Source organism: Octopus bimaculoides, chromosome 16 (assembly GCF_046866305.1).
Source record: "Octopus bimaculoides isolate indiv1 chromosome 16, ASM4686630v1, whole genome shotgun sequence".
Classification (NCBI taxonomy): Eukaryota; Metazoa; Mollusca; class Cephalopoda; order Octopoda; family Octopodidae; genus Octopus; species Octopus bimaculoides.
Genome location: NC_142943.1, coordinates 39,542,695 through 39,561,367, shown reverse-complemented (window position 1 = coordinate 39,561,367; position 18,673 = coordinate 39,542,695). Strand labels below are relative to the sequence as shown.

At 38.2% G+C, this 18,673-nt stretch overlaps 1 protein-coding gene across 2 annotated transcripts in view; it reads right to left on the bottom strand.

The window, feature by feature from the left end:
- LOC106879889 (serine hydroxymethyltransferase, mitochondrial) overlaps positions 1-18,673 on the bottom strand; it is a 40,111-nt gene that overhangs the window by 16,542 nt on the left and 4,896 nt on the right. Inside the window, exons 1-3 of one of the 2 annotated variants that reach the window (XM_089364518.1) lie at positions 12,615-12,686; positions 4,504-4,665; positions 2,817-2,896 (exon numbers count right to left, since the gene is read on the bottom strand). In XM_089364518.1, coding sequence (XP_089220644.1) covers positions 2,817-2,896; positions 4,504-4,665; positions 12,615-12,662 — 290 coding nt within the window. In that variant the 5' untranslated portion in view covers positions 12,663-12,686. Of the gene's footprint in view, positions 1-2,816; positions 2,897-4,503; positions 4,666-12,614; positions 12,687-18,673 lie in introns of those variants that run through there. The other variant, XM_089364519.1, reaches the window with a different exon arrangement.

Here is an 18,673-nt window from a genome sequence, read left to right as displayed (position 1 = left end):
AGTAGTGAGTGGGGTGGATTTATGCTATGGGATGATGAGTCAAAGTGAGAAAGAAGGGGCCCAAACAAAATGCGTTTCGGTCACTTGTCCTTGCATCTGTTAGGCCCAACATTTGAAGGTTGTGTTTAACCACCTCATCCCAGGTCTTTCTTCCATGGGTTCCCTCCACAGTTAGGGTGTAACACTTCTTCACACAGCAGTCCTCATCCATATGCAACACATGACCATACCAGCACAGTCATCTCTCTTGCACACCACATCTGATATTTCACTTTTCTCTCAGGGCGCTTACACTCTTGTGTATGCACACTGACATTACCTAGCAGAGTATAATGGCATCATTTCTTTCAAGCCTATGCATGTCCTCAGCAGTCACAGCCCATGTTTCACTGCATCATGCATCATACAATCGACCTTTCACTCTGAGGAAGGAGCGCTCTGAACTTTGCCCAGGATATTCTTATTCTTGTATCCACCCCGCTAGGTAACACAAGCTATCAACTACTAGTTTCTTCCCCTGACATGTGACGGAAGCTGTTTTCTGCACATTTTCAGTGTTTATTGCCCCTGTACATCTGCCACACACAAAAACTATCTTCCTAGTTAACCTTCCTCTGATATTGCTGCACCTTTTATGTGTCCATAGCTTACACCAGGTACATCTTATGGAGTTTCTACCTACACCTTTTCTACAGATCAAATAGGGCCATCTACCTGAAGGGATTTGTGATTTGTCTGCCTTTCTACTTACTAAGGCTTTGGCTTTTGCTAGATTGACTAAGGCCATTTGATTCTAGACCTTGCTTCCACACTTGAAACTTCTCTGTGGCTATGGTAGAAGACATTTTCACAAGGTGCCACACAGTAGGACTGAACCCAAAACTATATGGTTGGAAAGCAAACTTAGTAACCACATTACATGCCTGCACTTAGCGACACCTGACGACTATTACAGTATTTCTGGCTCTAAGAGTATTAGATAACATAATAGTACTGGTCATTATAATAATATGGGGGTGATTAACTGATAGCTATAACAGTTAGAATTGATGGTTTTAATTGTATTAATGGTTCTAATAGTTGGTATTGGTAGTTGCAGTAGATACTGGTAGCTGTAATAGGAGTGATAAACCCATTCAAATACTGACTATAAATGAATAGAAAAGACATTGCAAATGAAGATGTCAATCATTTTACTTGACCAAAGAAGGCAGTGGAAGAGAAAAAGAATATGAGACAGAAGACAAGTTAGAGTTAAATTGAAGACAGAGATGGCAGCAGAAATAGATAAGTAGTATCAGCTAATAAATGAGGTCAATGAGAAATAGTGGGGTACTCATGTACTCATAAGAGCTGATGTAGGGCAGAGAGAGTGTGTGTGTGTGTGTGTGTGTGTGTGTGTCTAAATGATAAGGGCCAACGAAGGACAGGAAAGATGAATAACAACAGATTTAAGAAATATTAAATTACAGTTAATAGATAAAAATATTCTTATCTTAGATAAACAAATACAATATATATTTGGAGATTATCATCATCATTTAATGTTAGTTTTCCATGCTGGCATGGGTTGGATGGTTTGCAGGAGCTGGCAAAGTTGGAAGCTGTACCAGGCCCCATTGTATGTTTTGGCATGACCTCTACAGCTGGATTATTATTATTATTATTATTATTCATCCTCATTATAGATGCAGGCATGGCTGTATGGTTAAGAAGCATGCTTGCCAACGACATGGTTCCAAGCTCAGTCCCTTTGCATGGCACCTTGGGCAAGTGTCTTCCACAATACCTCCGGGCCAACCAACGCCTTGTGAGAAGATCTGGTGAAAAGAAATTGAAAGAACTCATGTGTGAGTGCATGTGTACCTGCTTTGACATTGCGTGATTGTTGTAAATGAATATGCTGTTACACAATCAGTATCATCATCATTTAGTGTCCACTGTCCATGCTGGCATGGGTTGGACAGCTTGACCAGGGCTGGCAAGCTGCAAGGCTGCACCAGGATCCAGTCTGATTTGGCAGGGTTTCTACAGCTGGATGCCAATGACTGAGAGTGTTACAGGTGCTTTTACGTGCCACTGGCACAGATGCCATTTTCATGACACCAGTATCTGCCACCACTGTGATTTTACTTGGCTTGAAGGGTCTTCTCAGGCTCAACATAGTCTTGGTCATTGCCTCTGTGAGGCCCAACACTCAAAAGGAGCTTTTCGTGTGCCACTTTGCCTCCATATAGCCGACACTGGTACAGGTTCCCATTACATGACAACAGCATCAGCCAAGACTATGATTTCACTTGGCTTGACAGGTCTTCTCAAACACTAGACATTGCCTCTGTGAGGCCCAAAATTCTAAAGATCATTCTTCACCACCTCCTCCCATGTCTTCCTGGGTCTACCTCTACTACAGGTTCCCTCCACAGAGATCGGCACTTCTTTAGACAGCTGTCCTCATTTCCGATATTCTGCAGAAACATATCTGGCCAAGGAGAAATAATATGCCTCCATAAACTCTAACCTCTGCAAGTTTGGAAAAGTGTATGTTAAAACGATGTTGGTGTTTTTATCTTCATTGATTTGATTTAACTAGTTGAAATGATGTAATCTTCTCAAAATATTTGTCTCGCACCATTTTCGTACTAAATATAGCAGCAAAACCCCCTCAAATCACATCCCACCACCTTTAAAATAAATAAAATGTACGTCAGATACTGTGGTCCGAGATATACATATGAGTAATGACTGATTGTTCATGGGTGGAATATCTTTGATGGGTCAGCAGGGAGTAGGGTGATAAACAACAAAAAAATACTCACCGTGCCCCTGGGTAGCCTTCAGAATACTTATTGGTGAGGCATGAGCCTGTAACATCAATCACAGCTCTACTTGCAAAGTTCTACAGAAGAAACGGTAAAAACAAGGATATTAACTCATTTGTTACCACATTTCTGATGAACTACAGTTTCTGTTTCAATCAATTTTGAAAATAATTAAGAATTCAGTAAAATAACTCATTATAAAGCTGGTTTTTGGGACATAAATTATCATGAAATTTTGATATAAGGCAGTGGTTCTCAACCAGGGTCCATATAAGATTCTTGGGGGTCCACACAACAAAGTAGTAAATCGGGGATCCACAATGACATTTTAAGGGCCCCTGAAAAAAGATTTACTTTAGATATGTTGGTATGTATTGCAAGAAACAAGTTCCTTTCTCTAATTTTACATAGTTCAACCTACACAAGTTAATGTGTGAAAAATAAAATAGGAATTTTGAAAAAAGTTTCTGTAAAACTAGTTTTTAAACATAGAATGATTATGGGGGTCCACCAGAATAAAATAGTAATCAAAGAGATCCAGATGATTGACAGATAAAGTTGACCTCAACAAGATTTGAACTTAGACTATAAAGAACTGGAAGAAATACAAGGCATTTTGTCTAACTCTCAAATGACTGTCATGATACTCTTCTCTTTATATATCATCATCATCATGTAACACTGTTCCATGCAAGTGAAGGCACATCGAGGTTGTGAGTTCGATTCCCGGACCAGGCTGCATGTTGTGTTCTTGAGCAAGACACTTTATTTCATGTTGCTCCAGTTCACTCAGCTGTAGAAATGAGTTGCGACATCACATGTGCCAAGCTGTATTGACCCCTTTGCCCTTCCTTTGGATAACATCGGTGGTGTGGAGAGGGGAGGCTGGTATGCATGGGTGACTGCTGGCTTTCCATAAACAACCTTGCCTGGACTTATGCCCCAGAGGGGAACTTTCTAGATGCAATCCCATGGTCATTCATGACTGAAGGGGGTTACCCTTTCACCCTTTCCATGCTTGCATGGGTTGGATGGTTTGACAGGAACTGAGGTGTCCAAGGACTGCATATAGCACCAGTGTCTGCTTTGGCATTGTTTTTATGGCTGAATGCTTTTCTCAAGGCCAACCACTTTACAACAAGGACTGGGTGTTTTTCGTGCCACCTGCACTATTGAGATCACCATGCTGTTCACAGGGCTACTGGCTCGGGGTAGGTGTCTGTGTAGCAGGGGGTCAGAATCATGCTAGGGAGTGAGGGCAGGCAGAGCAGGTTCACGGCTACTCCCATCTAGTATGAAAAAAAAAAAGGGCAGGGAGAACCGAAAAAAAAATGATTAGTAGGAGTTGCACACATAGATAATGGTAATTAAGATGTCCAGGGACCCCCCACCCCCACAAGACACAAGCTGAGCAGCAGTTGATGTGTGGGTGGTTTGTGAGATTGTATGAGAAGGTGAAAGGGGAGAGGAGCAGACTACGAAAATGGATGAAGGGAGGATAAGAAAAGCTGGGGATGAGGAGCACAGAAGAGTGGTGGGCAACAAATAGCAGGAGTAGTAAAGATGCTGATGGTGGGAGGATAGGAGAGATGGTGGAGGAGGATGTAGACAGTGCATGAAGGGAGGGAGTCATAGCAGTGAGGGGAGAACCCAATTACAATGAAATATGGATAAATATACAAACTTCTGAAGCAATTAATTCTAATCCATAAATTTGTCGGCTTTTCTCCTTCTGTAACAGGTCATGCATCTCAGGGTCAACATCTTTCAGTTCTTCCTGACCAGTCCATATTGTCCGATGCTGACCAACTTTGGTGATGGTGGCAGCAGAGGGAGGGAGAAGTTGCTACAATGAGAGAACAATTATTAAAAGACAATAAAGTGGAATGGTGTAAACAATAGTAACATAAATCAACAGAATGTGAACTGACCAATAAAGACACTTAGCTGATCAATGGATCACCTTCTCAACCCTGCCACTCCTTGACTCAGAAGAATATTGAGGAAGTTACAACTGGAGAGAGACAGGGCTGCACCAGTAATGGGGCTGGCATTCATTTTCATATGATTAACCTGGAGCAATATGAAGTAATATATCTTGCTCAAGGACAGAATATATCCCGCCTATTCCAGGAATTCAGCTCACAATCTTGTGCATATTAACCTAACACTTACCATTACACTAGACATGTAGCAATGGTTTCAAATAAGGCAGCGAGCTGGCAGAATCGTTAGCCAGAATGCTTAGCAGCATTTTGGCTGCCATTATGTTCTGAGTTCAAATTATGCTGAGGTCAATTTTGCATTTCATCCTTTCAAGTTTGATTAAATAAGTACCAGTTAGGCACTGGGGTCAATGTAATCAACTTAATTGCTTTGTCTGTCCTTGTTTGTCCTCTCTATGTTTAGCCTCCTGTGGGTAATAAACAAAAATGGTTTCAAATTTTGACACAAGGCCAACAACTTCGGGAGAGGGGGTAAGTTAATTACATTGACCCCCAATGCTCAAATTGCATTTATTTTATTGACCCTGAAAAGATGAAAGGCAAAGTGAAACTCAGTGGAATTTGAACTCAGAACGTAAAGATGGATGGAATGCCACTAAGCATTTTGCCTGGCATGCTAATGATTCTGCCTGCTCACTACTTTTACACACCTAATAATCACCTAATAACATGGCAGTTATATCTGATATATTATGATCTTGGGCAAGAGATGTAACACTGCTAACTTGTCGGCCTGACAAAATAGTTGTCCCACATCTTACAACTGAGTGGTTCACAAGAGGTAAAGGCGTTCAGCTGTAAAACCAATAGAATCAAAAATATGCAAATTTTCTCTGGAGTTGAAGTAGTGAAGACATGTATATTAACTCTTTCATTACCATATTTCTATTTAAAAATACATTGCCTTTATTTTAATTTAGAAAATAAAGGAAATTTAGTAAATAACTGCCTTAATGAAGCTGGTATTTGGAACATAAATTAATGAGATTTTGATAGGTTTTAATTTAGATCACTTAAATTGTTTTGACATCAGCTTATTCCTGTCTTAACCCACTTGTTACAAAATTTTTGTAGAAAATACTATTTTTGTTTAAAATAATTTTGAAAAATGAAGAACTTAGTAAAATAACTGTCATTCTTAGGCTAGTGTTTAGAAAATAAATTAACATGAAATTTTGATGGAAGATTTTAATTAAGATCACTTGAACCCTTTTGTAACCATCTTCATGCAGAAAAACACTGCTTTTATTTCTATTAATTTCAAAATAAAGAATTTAATAAAACAACTGTCATTATCAAAGTGATGCTTGGAACATAGATGAGTATAACATTTTTATAGAACGTTTTAATTGAGATGACTTTGAAACAGAAAAGTTGTATCACAGAACCAGGTGAGTTGGTATCAAAATGACTAAAGCACAAGTTTTAGGACACCATCTGAAAGTAAACACAAAACTGTTCACTCTAGTTTGCAAGTCAGACAGTAACAGGCTAAGTTGCAATTTCATTGTTGAGTTAGCAATTCATTGTTTCATGTTAGCAACAGGAAGAGATATCCAGCTGTGACAGCTAATTACTTCAGCAACATGCCATTGTGCTGATCAATTAAATAAACATACAAGACAGTGATTACTAGAACACAACACAAAATACCATGTGGCATTGGTTTCAATTCTCACTGAACGGAGTTCAATTCCAGTCAAAGTTAACTTTGCCCTTCATCCTTTTGGGCTTGTAATAAACTAAAGCCCAAGATTGGTGAAATTGTTAGGACATTGGATGAGAAATGTCCATCACTCTGTATATGTAACCATGACAACACAAGCAGGGAGCCTGTACACTAGTCATGGACAAACTGATCCATGGGTCTTTCTGAATAGCACACCTAATAAAAAATTATCTTGAATGTTTTTAATAGTGCAACCTGCCTGATGATGAGCTGTCTCATGTAACCCACTTCTCAAGAAGGGCTGCTCTTGCTTGCTCTTTGTAGTTACCTGAACTGCTAAAAACAGCAAGTAAGTTCCCTCAAATTACAAATAACATCGTACCTCTAAAAATGGATGGTTAAACCTCTGGCTCAATTAGGGCTGATCTGGGAGTTAAACAGTACAGATAAATACACAGAAATTCAGACCCACGAAGGAGCAGGCCTCTGTGCAGACATTCACAAAGTTAGAAATAGCAGCAAAATCTTCCTCAAACCAGAATCTACCATATCAAAAGAGGTCATTAATAAAATTTAAAAAATGGAATGGTCAGAGTTGGTCATGCTTAACCACAACCCTGCTCAGTAAGGACTGACCAATGAATAAATAACTGTAACAGCAACAACAGTTCCAACTGTGGTGGTAGTGGGGTGGATATCAACCATAATATTATATCTTTCTTCAAATTTACTTCCAAGAGTGAATTTGCTTTCAAATTCACATCCAACCCATGCCACCATTTTGAGCGTGACCGTTGCCAGTACTGTGCGACTGGCCCTCATGCCGGTGGCACGTAAAAGTACCCACTACACTCTCAGAGTGGTTGGCGTTAGGAAGGGCATCCAGCTGTAGAAACTCTGCCAAATCAGATTGGAGCCTGGTGTAGCCACCTGGTTCACCAGTCCTCAGTCAAATCGTCCAACCCATGCTAGCATGGAAAGCAGACGTTAAACGATGATGATGATGATATATACACACACAATAGGTTTCTGTCAGTTTCCATCTACCAAATCCCCTAAAGACATTGGTTAGTCTAAGGCTATAGTAGAAAATATTTGCCCAAGCTGCCACACAGAGGAACTGAAACCAGAACCATGTGATTCAGAAATAACTTCTTACCACAGTCCTCATCATCATTAATACCACTTTTTCATACTTGCACGAGTCAGATGGAATTTGTTGAGGCAGATTTACTGCAGCCAAATAGGTTTTTCATGGAAGGCCAGAAACAGACATCACTTCTATGATACCGAGGCTCATTTACAATCAGCACATGATGTCAAAGATGTACACACACACACAATTAGCTTCTTTCAATGTCTTTCCACTATATCCACTCAGAGATTTGGTCCTCCTGAGGCTACAGTAAAATTCACTTACCTAGGTTCCACATTGAAGGACTGAACCTGAAACTATATGGTTGAGAAGCAAGCTTCTTAACCACACAGCCATTTTCCTACATGCAAGAGAACAGAGGGACATGTTATCAAAAGATATCTTTTCCTTAAATTATAAAAGTGTGATTTGCGAAATTTGATTATTTTTAGCAGATTGAGAGAAGACGCAGCGGTTTACTCTGGCTTCGAAAAACTAAGGTGGGTGGATGAGGTGATGGAAATTATAATTTAGGTCAACAACTTAAAACAAGGAGGATGAGGACAGAGAAAGAAAAGGATTAAATCACAATATGTTGGTTTTATTTTTTTTTTCTGAGAGAAAAATCTGATTCAAGGAGTGAACCAGACTGATAACGGAGCCACCTCTACCCAACCCTGTATGTTCTGAATTAACCTATGTCTAATTAATATAATGACACAACTACAGACATCTGTTTAATTCCATTATTATTCAGATAACTGTTAAATGCAATGTTTTGAATTAATCAAGCATTATTTCATAGCATTGAGATTTCAATAGCATGCTTGTTTAATTTTAGAGTGACAGATCTGACCAGTTTGAACATAAAGTAGAATATTTGGGCTAGATATGGCCCTTTAATTGCTAAAGGGTTAAACAAAGACAACACAGGTGGTGTGCGTGTTATTTGGTTCCAGGTCAGAACTGATGATCAAAGGTGTTGTAGCCAGGTACATCTTATCCTTTTAGGAGTGGGTATCTGGGAATACAATACATCATCCAACGTGTCCTTGTTTTTTTAATTGAAGTAGTGATATCTGAGGGAAACTTAGTTGCTATTTCTAGTAGGCTTACAGACCATGTGGGGTCTCATATGCATACATGTATATGTAAGGTCAGTGTGAGTAGAAGGGGACTGCAAATGAATATATATGCGAGAAAGGGATGTCTGTGTCGGGGTTTTTTTAATTTTTGGTTCTCATATGTGTATGTGTGCCCTTCTTTTTGCAAACCCTTACCTGTTTTTTCAAGTAAAGCAATTTTCATTTCACTCATCTTCCATAAACAGCAACACCATCAGCACTTAGCATCTGTTTTCCATGCTAGCATGGGTTAGATGGTTTGACTGGAAATGGCAAGCCAAAGAGTGGCACCAAGCCCCAGTCTGTTTTGGCTTGCTTCCTATGGTAGGATGCCCTTCTTAATGCCAACCACTGCATAGTGTACCGAGTGCCTCGCACATGTCACTGGCGTGGGTGCCTCACATTTTACTGTTCTCTTTTACTGAACTGTTAAGTTACAGGTGCGTTAACACAACACCAGTGGTCAAGTGAAAGTGAGGGACAAACACAAACACACAACATGCTTCTTTTAGTTTCCATCTACCAAATTCACTCACAAAGCTTTGGTCAACGTAAGGTGAAAGTAGAAGACACTTGCCAGAACCACGTGGTTGGGAAGCAAGCTTCTTACCACACAGCCATGCCTGCACTTGTTCAAAATCTTTAGGGGATGCACTTACAACGCCTGCACCCCACTATTCCCAAGTCTATGTACATGTGCACATGTGTTTTGATAATGTGCACCAGTCATAAGTAGGGTCTTTTATTTCCAATCTTTCATGGAAACATATCTGGCCATGGGAAAATACTATTTTGCAAGGAAATGTTTGAGAGGAACTCAATGAATTTGACCTGATTCATAAAAACAGGGGGAAATGGACATTAAAACTATGGTAATATATATTGTTGACCTCATAAGAATTTATAAACTTTTGGGGGAATGAGAAATAATTCTTTCTTTGAATAATGTTATATGATGTACTCCTGAGGTACATCATATAACGCTAGAAAGAATAGCATGAAAATATAATGTAGAAAACCCTTTTTGGCTAGAAAAAAGTCGAAGGCAATCTTTTCACTTTTTATATCCTAATGGGTTTTTCAACATGTTATTCTTTGTAGTTTTTTTGTGATATGTCTCATATTCCAAATATTGATGAGCTAATATTCTGGAAAAAGATAAGGCAGCTGGGAATTCCTGCGAGACAGCTTGCTAAGCGCCACAGACCAAATCTGGAGCAAAGTCCCTTACAGACCTAGAGTAATATGGTGGTGTAGACAGGGCCATTTGAGCAAAGAAACAACCCTGGAAGAGTAGGGGTAGCAGAGGACTGTATCAATTAGCCAGAAGGGAAGCTAGAAGACAGGTATATATAGCCAAGGGAGTAGCAGAAAAGAAGTTTGCCTATGTTCAGCAACGTGAGGACCAAAACACGTGCTTAATCCAGCGTTGAGTATAACTAAAGGCCTGGAATTTAATGGGAGGGGACTAGTCATTTATACCGATCTCGAAAGGAAAGGCAAAGCAGACAGCGACGGAATTTGAACTCAGAATGTAAAGACGGACGAAATGCCCAAAGCACTTTCTCCGGCATGCTCACACTTTTGCTAGTTCGCCATCTCACGCTTCTGCTAGTTCGCCATCTCACGCGGGAATAAGAAATAAAGGGCTTTCTGGTACTACTAAAGCAGCACGGTCCCGAACGCGCTAGCTAGTCGTGAGTGGTCGATCCTAACCCTAACCCTATCCCTAACCCGCGTGTGCAAATGAATACGTGTTTAGGGTTAGGGTTAGGATCGAACACTCACGACTAGCTAGTGCGGACACGTGACTGCGCGTTCGGGACCGTGCTGCTTTAGTAGTACCGGGCTTTCTATGTGGCCGTATGATTGATTGGCTAGAAATAACAGCTAAGTCTCACTCGAATTACTTTCTACGGATCTTTTTTAAAACGGGGGTCACATTTTTCATTAATGTTTTACGTAGTGTTTTTGGTACCGAAAGACTTTCAAACTTCGTATACTTATCTATTTTGTGTTATAGAACAGAAAAATATTTTTGTATTCGAATTTATTTCATGTAAAAAATTGTCTTATTTCGATAATTTCAACCAATCACTGACTTAGTTTTGCTTTTTTCTTTTTAAATTTGCTGTTTTACCCTAACCCTATCACCGATAGAATTGTTTCAGAATCGTTTGTTTATGTAGTCGGCACTTAATGTATATCGGCTGAATGGACGTCAGTGATTGGTTGAAATTACAGAAATACGACAACTTTAACATGGAATAACTTAGGGATTTCTTTTTTTTTAAGAAGACTAAGAGAAAAAGATGTTTTATATGACACATTCTACCAGTGTTCCAAGTTTCAAAGTGTTTCGTTAATGAAAAATGTGGCCCCCGTTTTAAAAAAGATCCCTTTCTACTACCTGAACATACATACTATAGGCACAATGATGAGAATTGCCATGGCTGGACCGGCGGAGGTAAAGAATACGTACACCACTAGTTTTCGGCGTAATAAAAACCTTTACCCTAAACACTGGGTGTACGTATTCTTTACCTTCGCCAACTGGACCACTTCTCATTAATGTTCTACGACTAAACAACTTGTACATGGTCATACAAGCTGTTAGAAATAGCAGCCGAATCTAGGTTTGAAATGGGGCAAAACAAAGACGATTCAAATTTATTCTTTTAAAATTTTTATCAAATCAAGAAATATATATATATATTAAAAAAAAAAAAAACATACGACAAGCGAATTATCAAAATCATTTTTGCTTACGAATGTATTCTGAAAATGTTTATCGTGCATAATAAAACAGCCTTGAAAAACACGCAAATATTACAAGGACACAGATTTCATTTACCAGGAAGAAAAACACACACAAAGATGCACCAAAAGAAAGATAAATACAAGATTACATTTTGTATTTAAGAATAATTATTGAAAAAAAGTTTTTGTTTTGTTTAACAATTAAAAGGAAAATAAGAAAAGCGGCGAAATTTGAAATTGAAGTAATGGGTAATGTAAAAACTGGTCTTGGCTCTCCTGTATTATCAAAACGAATAAATAAAATGTTCCAAAATAGGAATTTATGTAGCAACCACTTTTAACTTTTTGAAATTTTATTTATTCATAATAATTAATTCGAATCTTCGAATCATGTTTTGAACATGGAAGATTTCGAAGGTACAGAAAAAGAACATTTTTTTTCGCCCTTCCCGACTTCATGACATCTTATATAACGTTTCATTTCAATAAATCGCAATTTCTTACAAATTACAATGTTAAGTTTTATACAGGGGCAACAGGACTGTGTCACATATACATTCATAAATAACTAAATATACTAATATACGAATTATACAAAATTATCGAAAATAAAGGGGTGGTACTACGATTTACATGCTTTGAAGCATCAACTTATGTTTCGATAATTGAGAAAGGTATACTAGATCCTTACAACCCTCCACATCCCAACATCGCTAATCTCATTTTCTATAATATTCCGCTTTTTTCTCATGTTACCGAATAAATTATTTACAAATATTCGTGTGCATTGATAACAATCGACAAGGTCGCCTTAAATAGTCGTTACTCTGATGCTAAAATTTCTTCGTCTTAATTAAAGGAAGGACTTGTTTGAAAAACAAACTCACTCACAAAAAAAAAAAAAGACAGGGTGGGCACGGTAGGAAAAGCCTTCAATTGTGGTCTGCTCATGAAATGTGAGGAAGGAGCTAAATAAAAACAACAAAGTTAAACAGTTCAGTGCGAACAGGCCCACATGTAAAAGTTTAGTAACCGAAACTTGTGTGCCACCAGTAAGCTTTGTGGCCTAAAATCAACAGAGAATATTTTGAAAATGCTTACTTTGAAGACAGTGTGGACGAGTCTGAAGTGGGTTAATTTCAGCAGCATTTTGCAGACTGCACAGAAGGAAACAAAGGTAATGCTGGCTTTAGCCACGTGATAAGTTCAAGCCCAGCCGTCGTCAGCCAACCAGGCGAACCGTGCTGCTATCAAAACTCTTTGGCTCCCACCCATAATACTTCTTGTTCTCCTCCTCCTCTTGTTATTTATTTGTGTTCCTTCGTTTTGTTGTTTGTTGTTGTTATGCTAATTCGTGTTGTTTAAAATATAAGGGGAAACAACTCTCATTATTGATTGTCTCTTCTCACTTTTCTTTTCTTTTCGTTTTTCTCTATTAATCAATTGATCTTTCTCTTCCCCTCTCCGTCCCACCTCTCTCTCTCTCTCTCCCCCCTCAAAAATGCTTTATTTACTTTTTGTTCACTAATTTCAGTCAGCGGATTACGATTATTCTAGGTTACCATCTTCAAAGCGTTTTTAGTCCATCAAATCGACCCCAGTACTAACTTTAAAGGACTTTTGGAACAGCTCTCCTTCAATTTCCCATATTTCACGAGAAAAGAAAAGAGTAAAATTTTCCTTCACTTTTTAGTATTCTGAAAAAGAAATGAATTTCCAAAAGTCTTTTTATTTTTTGAACACTTTTGCCCGACACCACTACAACTTCTGTTCGCTTCCCCTTCCCATTAGGTACAGGATTTTGAAGTGTTCTACTTCAGTCCTCTACTTATTTTATTGTTATTTTGATATTTAATTATCGAAACTTGACATTGCAAACCCAAAACTTCAGACTTAATGCAGGCCGGATTAAGTTGTAACATTCTACGGGTGGTCGTGAATGGTCATGAATCAACACTTAGCCCTGAAGCATCGAGAGTGCAACAAGATTCTCGACAAAGCTCTCTTGTAGTACAAACATATCCAGGCCTCTGCTTGCCTTATGATACCGTGGATCTGCACCTCGGAAAGTCTCTTTCCGAGGTGCAGCCGGAGCAAAGTTCATTTTGTGGTATACCAACAGTTTACATACATATATATATATATATATATATATATATATATATATATATATATATATACATATATATATATATATACATATATACACATACATGCATGCATGCATATATGCATGTATACATACATATATGCATGCATACAAACATGTGTGTGTATTAGCGTGTGCGTGTGGGGGGGGGGGGTATGTAAGTATGTACTATGCATGAATGTACTTGACATCTAAATATAATATCGACAAGCGAAAAAGTTTTAGAAAGAAAGAAGAAAAGTAACTTATCAAGACTTCTTAAAAAAGATCTGAGATTTTTTCTCTTACAATATGAAAACAGTTTTTCATGATCCTTTATCTGATAGTATATATAAATATATACTTGTGCATGTATATGTTATGTGAATATATTAGTGTATATGTTAATATATGTGTATATACACTAGCGTAGCTAGAGTGTGTACCGCCCGGAGCGGCCCTTCTGTTTGCCGCCCTAACCCTAACCCTAACCCCACAAAAGACACATTTTGCTCATAGCAGACCCAAAAGTACCGCCATCTCCCCACCTACGCTAGTGTGTATATATTAGTATATATAATATATATACAGGGGTTGGACAAAATAATGGAAACACCTAGCATCATAACATCATAATTTTGAAATATCTATAAAACCACCAAAAGCTTGTTTATTTTTATGTTTTTATTTATTTATTTATTATTAGTGTTGCTTAAAAGGTTTTGCTAAAATTGCTGTTTCTTTTCAGGTTTCATCAGAAAAAGGTAACTAAAATTCATTAAAATGACAGATCTATCGGACTTTCAAAGAGGTCAAGTTGTTGGTGCTCGTATGGCAGATGCTAGCGTAACGAAAACAGCTGAAATGTTTGGTGTATCAAGAAGTACTGTCTCAAAAGTAATGATAGCCTTTGAAAAAGAGGGAAAAACCTCCTCGTCGAAACAAAACTCCGGAAGAAAACCAAAACTTTCAGACAGAGACTGTTGGATTTTTACGCGAATTGTTATAAACGATCACAAAAGTACAGCACCCAAAATTTCTGCAGACCACCTTGAGAACCCAGTTTCCACAGAAATTGTTCGCCAGGAGCTGCACAAAGCCGGATTTCACGTGCTGGCTGCAATCAAAAAACCACTACTTTCAAAAAGAAACGTTGCAAAGCATTGAGAGTGGAGTAAAAACCTACAGAATTGGTCCCTAAAGCAGTGGAAGAATGTTATTTTCTCCCTTTCCTTGTCTAGTGAGGATTGGTGCTTCCAAAAGACGTGAATGCATTTGCCTGACAATCAGTCTGGTTCCATTGCACAGCTTTGGAAGATTTCTCAAAAGCATGATTGGAACTCCTTTCGATGTCAGTTTGTGAGAAGGCATTCCAGGATGATCTAAAGAGTTAAGAAACTTAGTAGGATAATTCACAGCGTCATTGGGGTCCACAACAGTATCCATTGAGAAATAATTTTTTTTTTTCTCGGTATTGATTGATTGCATGTTTCCATTTGACATCCTGGACAGTTTCATTCTTTGGTGCAAGTATGGCTTTTTCACAAAGCCAATTGCGTCTAATATTTGGTATACCTTGATAAGTTTTGACCAAAATGCCGCAGCCATTTGAAAAAGTGATGTCTCCATTATTGTCTTGCTGAATGCTTTCATTTCCCAGATCCAGTAGCTGAGCTGCTAATCTTCCAGCATCCAAATCTCTGAATAAATTGGCTCCGCTGAAAATCTGATCCGACCGAAAGTCTAATCTGGATCAAATTTGGGCCGAAGTCCTGTTTGAGCCGAAAGTTCGATTTGAGCCGAAAAACCGATTTGGGCCGAAAGTCTGATTTGAGTCAAAAGTTCAATTTGGCCGAAAATTCGAGTTCTTCAGTATTTTCTTCCGAGCGCTTCAATTCACAAACTCCGCGGAACTTCGAAACCTCACGAGCACGAAACCTCTCACTCTAATTCGAATCTGGTTTCAAATGAACTGAATTGAAAATGTTTTCTAAATTCACCAAATTTTGGTATTACTTCAAATTCAGTTTAAATGAGAAACTTTTAAGTCCACAAATTTTGGGAGGTCTTTTAAAATTTGAATTTTCAATTGTTAGCATATAACAAATCCTCATCCAGACCCGATCCCAATGCTGGATGTTCAAGAACCAAATGAAGGGCAGATTTTCAATCCCAGGATCATCCTGATTCCAAAAAAAAGGTAAAATATGTCTATGTAGAGCAAATATAGGCTGAGATACAGGGGTCCCGGACGGGCGGACAGACAGAATTTCGCGTCTATTATAAAAAATATAAAAGATAGTTGAGCTGGCTGAATTGTTAGCGCATCGGACAAAATGCTAAGCGGCATTTCTTCCCATTCTTTATGTTCTGAGTTCAAATTCTGCTAAGACTGACTTTACCATTCCGGGTTCGATAAAAATCAAGTACTAATTGAGCCCTGGGATTGGAGGGGAAATCCATGCGATCAACTTATCTTTCCCTTGAAATTGCTGACTTGTGTCAAAATTTTGTATCAGCCGGAGGTAATTATATTCATGTGTGTGTGTGTGTGTGTGTGTGTGTGTGTGCTCACACACACACAAATCTATAGTCATCCCGCTGCAAAGTTATTTCTCTTCAGTCGTAGCGTCACACACATATTCCATCTTTACCGCTAATCACGCACGACCAGGTCCTCTTAAAGATAGGGTAGTTGTGTCACTGCATGAACTTCAATTCCTATACAATATTGGGGGGTCTGACATAATTTTTGCTATATGAGAAAACGTAGCAGCGTTAAAGGACATTACCATGTTATCTATTTGTAACACAATACAATAGTACCTGAACAATTATACCATTCACTTATGTTTTCTTTCACTCACACATACTACTCTCTCTTTCTTTTTCTTTCTCTCTGTTTATCTATCTATCTATCTATCTATCTATCTATCTATCTATCTATCGATGTATCTATCAATCTATCTATCTATCTATCTATCTATCTATCTATCTATCTATCTATCTATCTATCTGTCTGTCTGTCTGTCTGTCTGTCTGTCTATCTATGAATAAAATGGCCGTCTCAGTAAGCAATTATTATTATTAACATACATACACACGTACACATACATAAAAACGCACACATGCATGCATAAATATATACATACGTACGTACATAGAAAAGATATGTTCTGTTTTGGATATGAGCTGTCCTCTGAACCCGAATGTGGGAAGAAAAATACAAGAGAAAGAGGACATCTATGGACCGTTCATAAGTAGTTTGCAAATCCAGTACCCAAGATACTCTTTCAGCCTCATACCTAATATTATTGAGGCAACAGGATGCATACCAGGCTGTCTGGAGGAGCGAAGTACGACTGAACCTCGGATCTTGGGGAGAGAACGCAAATCCTTAATTCATTTTACTACAAATGATTACACGATGTCTGAGACTATAAAAGTCTGTAACGCCTTAAGATTTAAAAGATGACGATTAAAAGAAGATACTTTCCTTCACAACCTTGCTACCAAGTACGTTGTCGGTCAAAGTTTACTCTGATATTAAAAAGAGGAAGAGAACATACATGTATACATACATACATACATACATACATACATACATATACATACATACGTACATACATACATACATACATACATACATACATACATACATACATACATACACACATACACACATGCATTCTACCGCGATGCATCATCAGAAGAAAGGATGAGCTGAAGACTATGCATGGACATGTTAGTTGAAAACTCTGAGATGATAGTAACATTGATCATCAAAGCAGCCGATCATGGATCAATAACCGGATTACTACCTCTCACTTTGAAGGGTATACGTTTGCAATCCAGGAAGAACAGGAAATATCAACCAATTCCTGATACACAAAAGGGATAGAGATGCAGGAAAAGCAGTAAAGTGTGACAACTGATGCAGACCGAAGATATCCACATCATAAGCAGTTGTCCGAAAATGTCATCACCGTATTATCTACCGATGAGACATGATGTTGTAGCTAGGACACTCTATAATGAAATCCATCGGATGAATAACCGCGAGGACAAACAAGCAAGAACCCACAGTATTGTAGAAGCCAGGGTCACTCATAATAAAAAAGAATACTGGTGGAATGTCCCAGTGAAAACCTTAATAAAATGTAAGCCCAACAGACCTGATATAATGATTTGGAATAGAGAAGAGAAACTGTACGGCTGTAGAAATTAGCTGCCCAGAGGATGTTAACATAAAACTGAAGATCAGTGAAAAAGAGAATACCTACACTGAACTATAGAGAAATCTGTAGTAATTCTATCCAGATTACAAGTTCAGATTTATACCAGTAATTATTGGGGCCTTGGGATATGTAACACACTGCCTAAATACCAATCTTGAGAAATTAGACTTCTCAAAACCAGAAAGGAGAAAGCTAATTCGAAAACTATTACTGTAAAACTTTCCAGAAGTTTATCATTTAAATATGTATGAGTATGTCTAGATATACAAGTATATGCATGAGAAGACATACATAAAACAAAATATACAAATCTGCACATATACATACATACATGCATGCATACATATATACATACATACATGCATACATACATACATACATACATACATACATACATGCATGCATGCAAAAATGCCCTGTTGCTGATGTTGAAATTCCAATGAGACCGGCTCTTTCTCTGTTGCCAAGAAATCTTGAAATGAAACGGAATAATGACATACATATCAGCAAAAAGTTATGCCTGGGCACATATACATGCAAGCTAGGAGATATTAACAACATTGACAGAAATAGTAGCCTCTCCTAAAGTACAACCCATCATATCAAGAAGGAAATGAGTTCACGTTTCAGCAACAGCTGTTTAAATTTCAAAGACAGAAAACATACATACATACATACATACATACATACATACATACATACATGTATGTATGTATATTTTCTTGTTCTCTTTTTAATTTAGAATTAACTTTAACTGCCCACCTGCTTCAGGGCCGGATTAAGACCCATCGAGG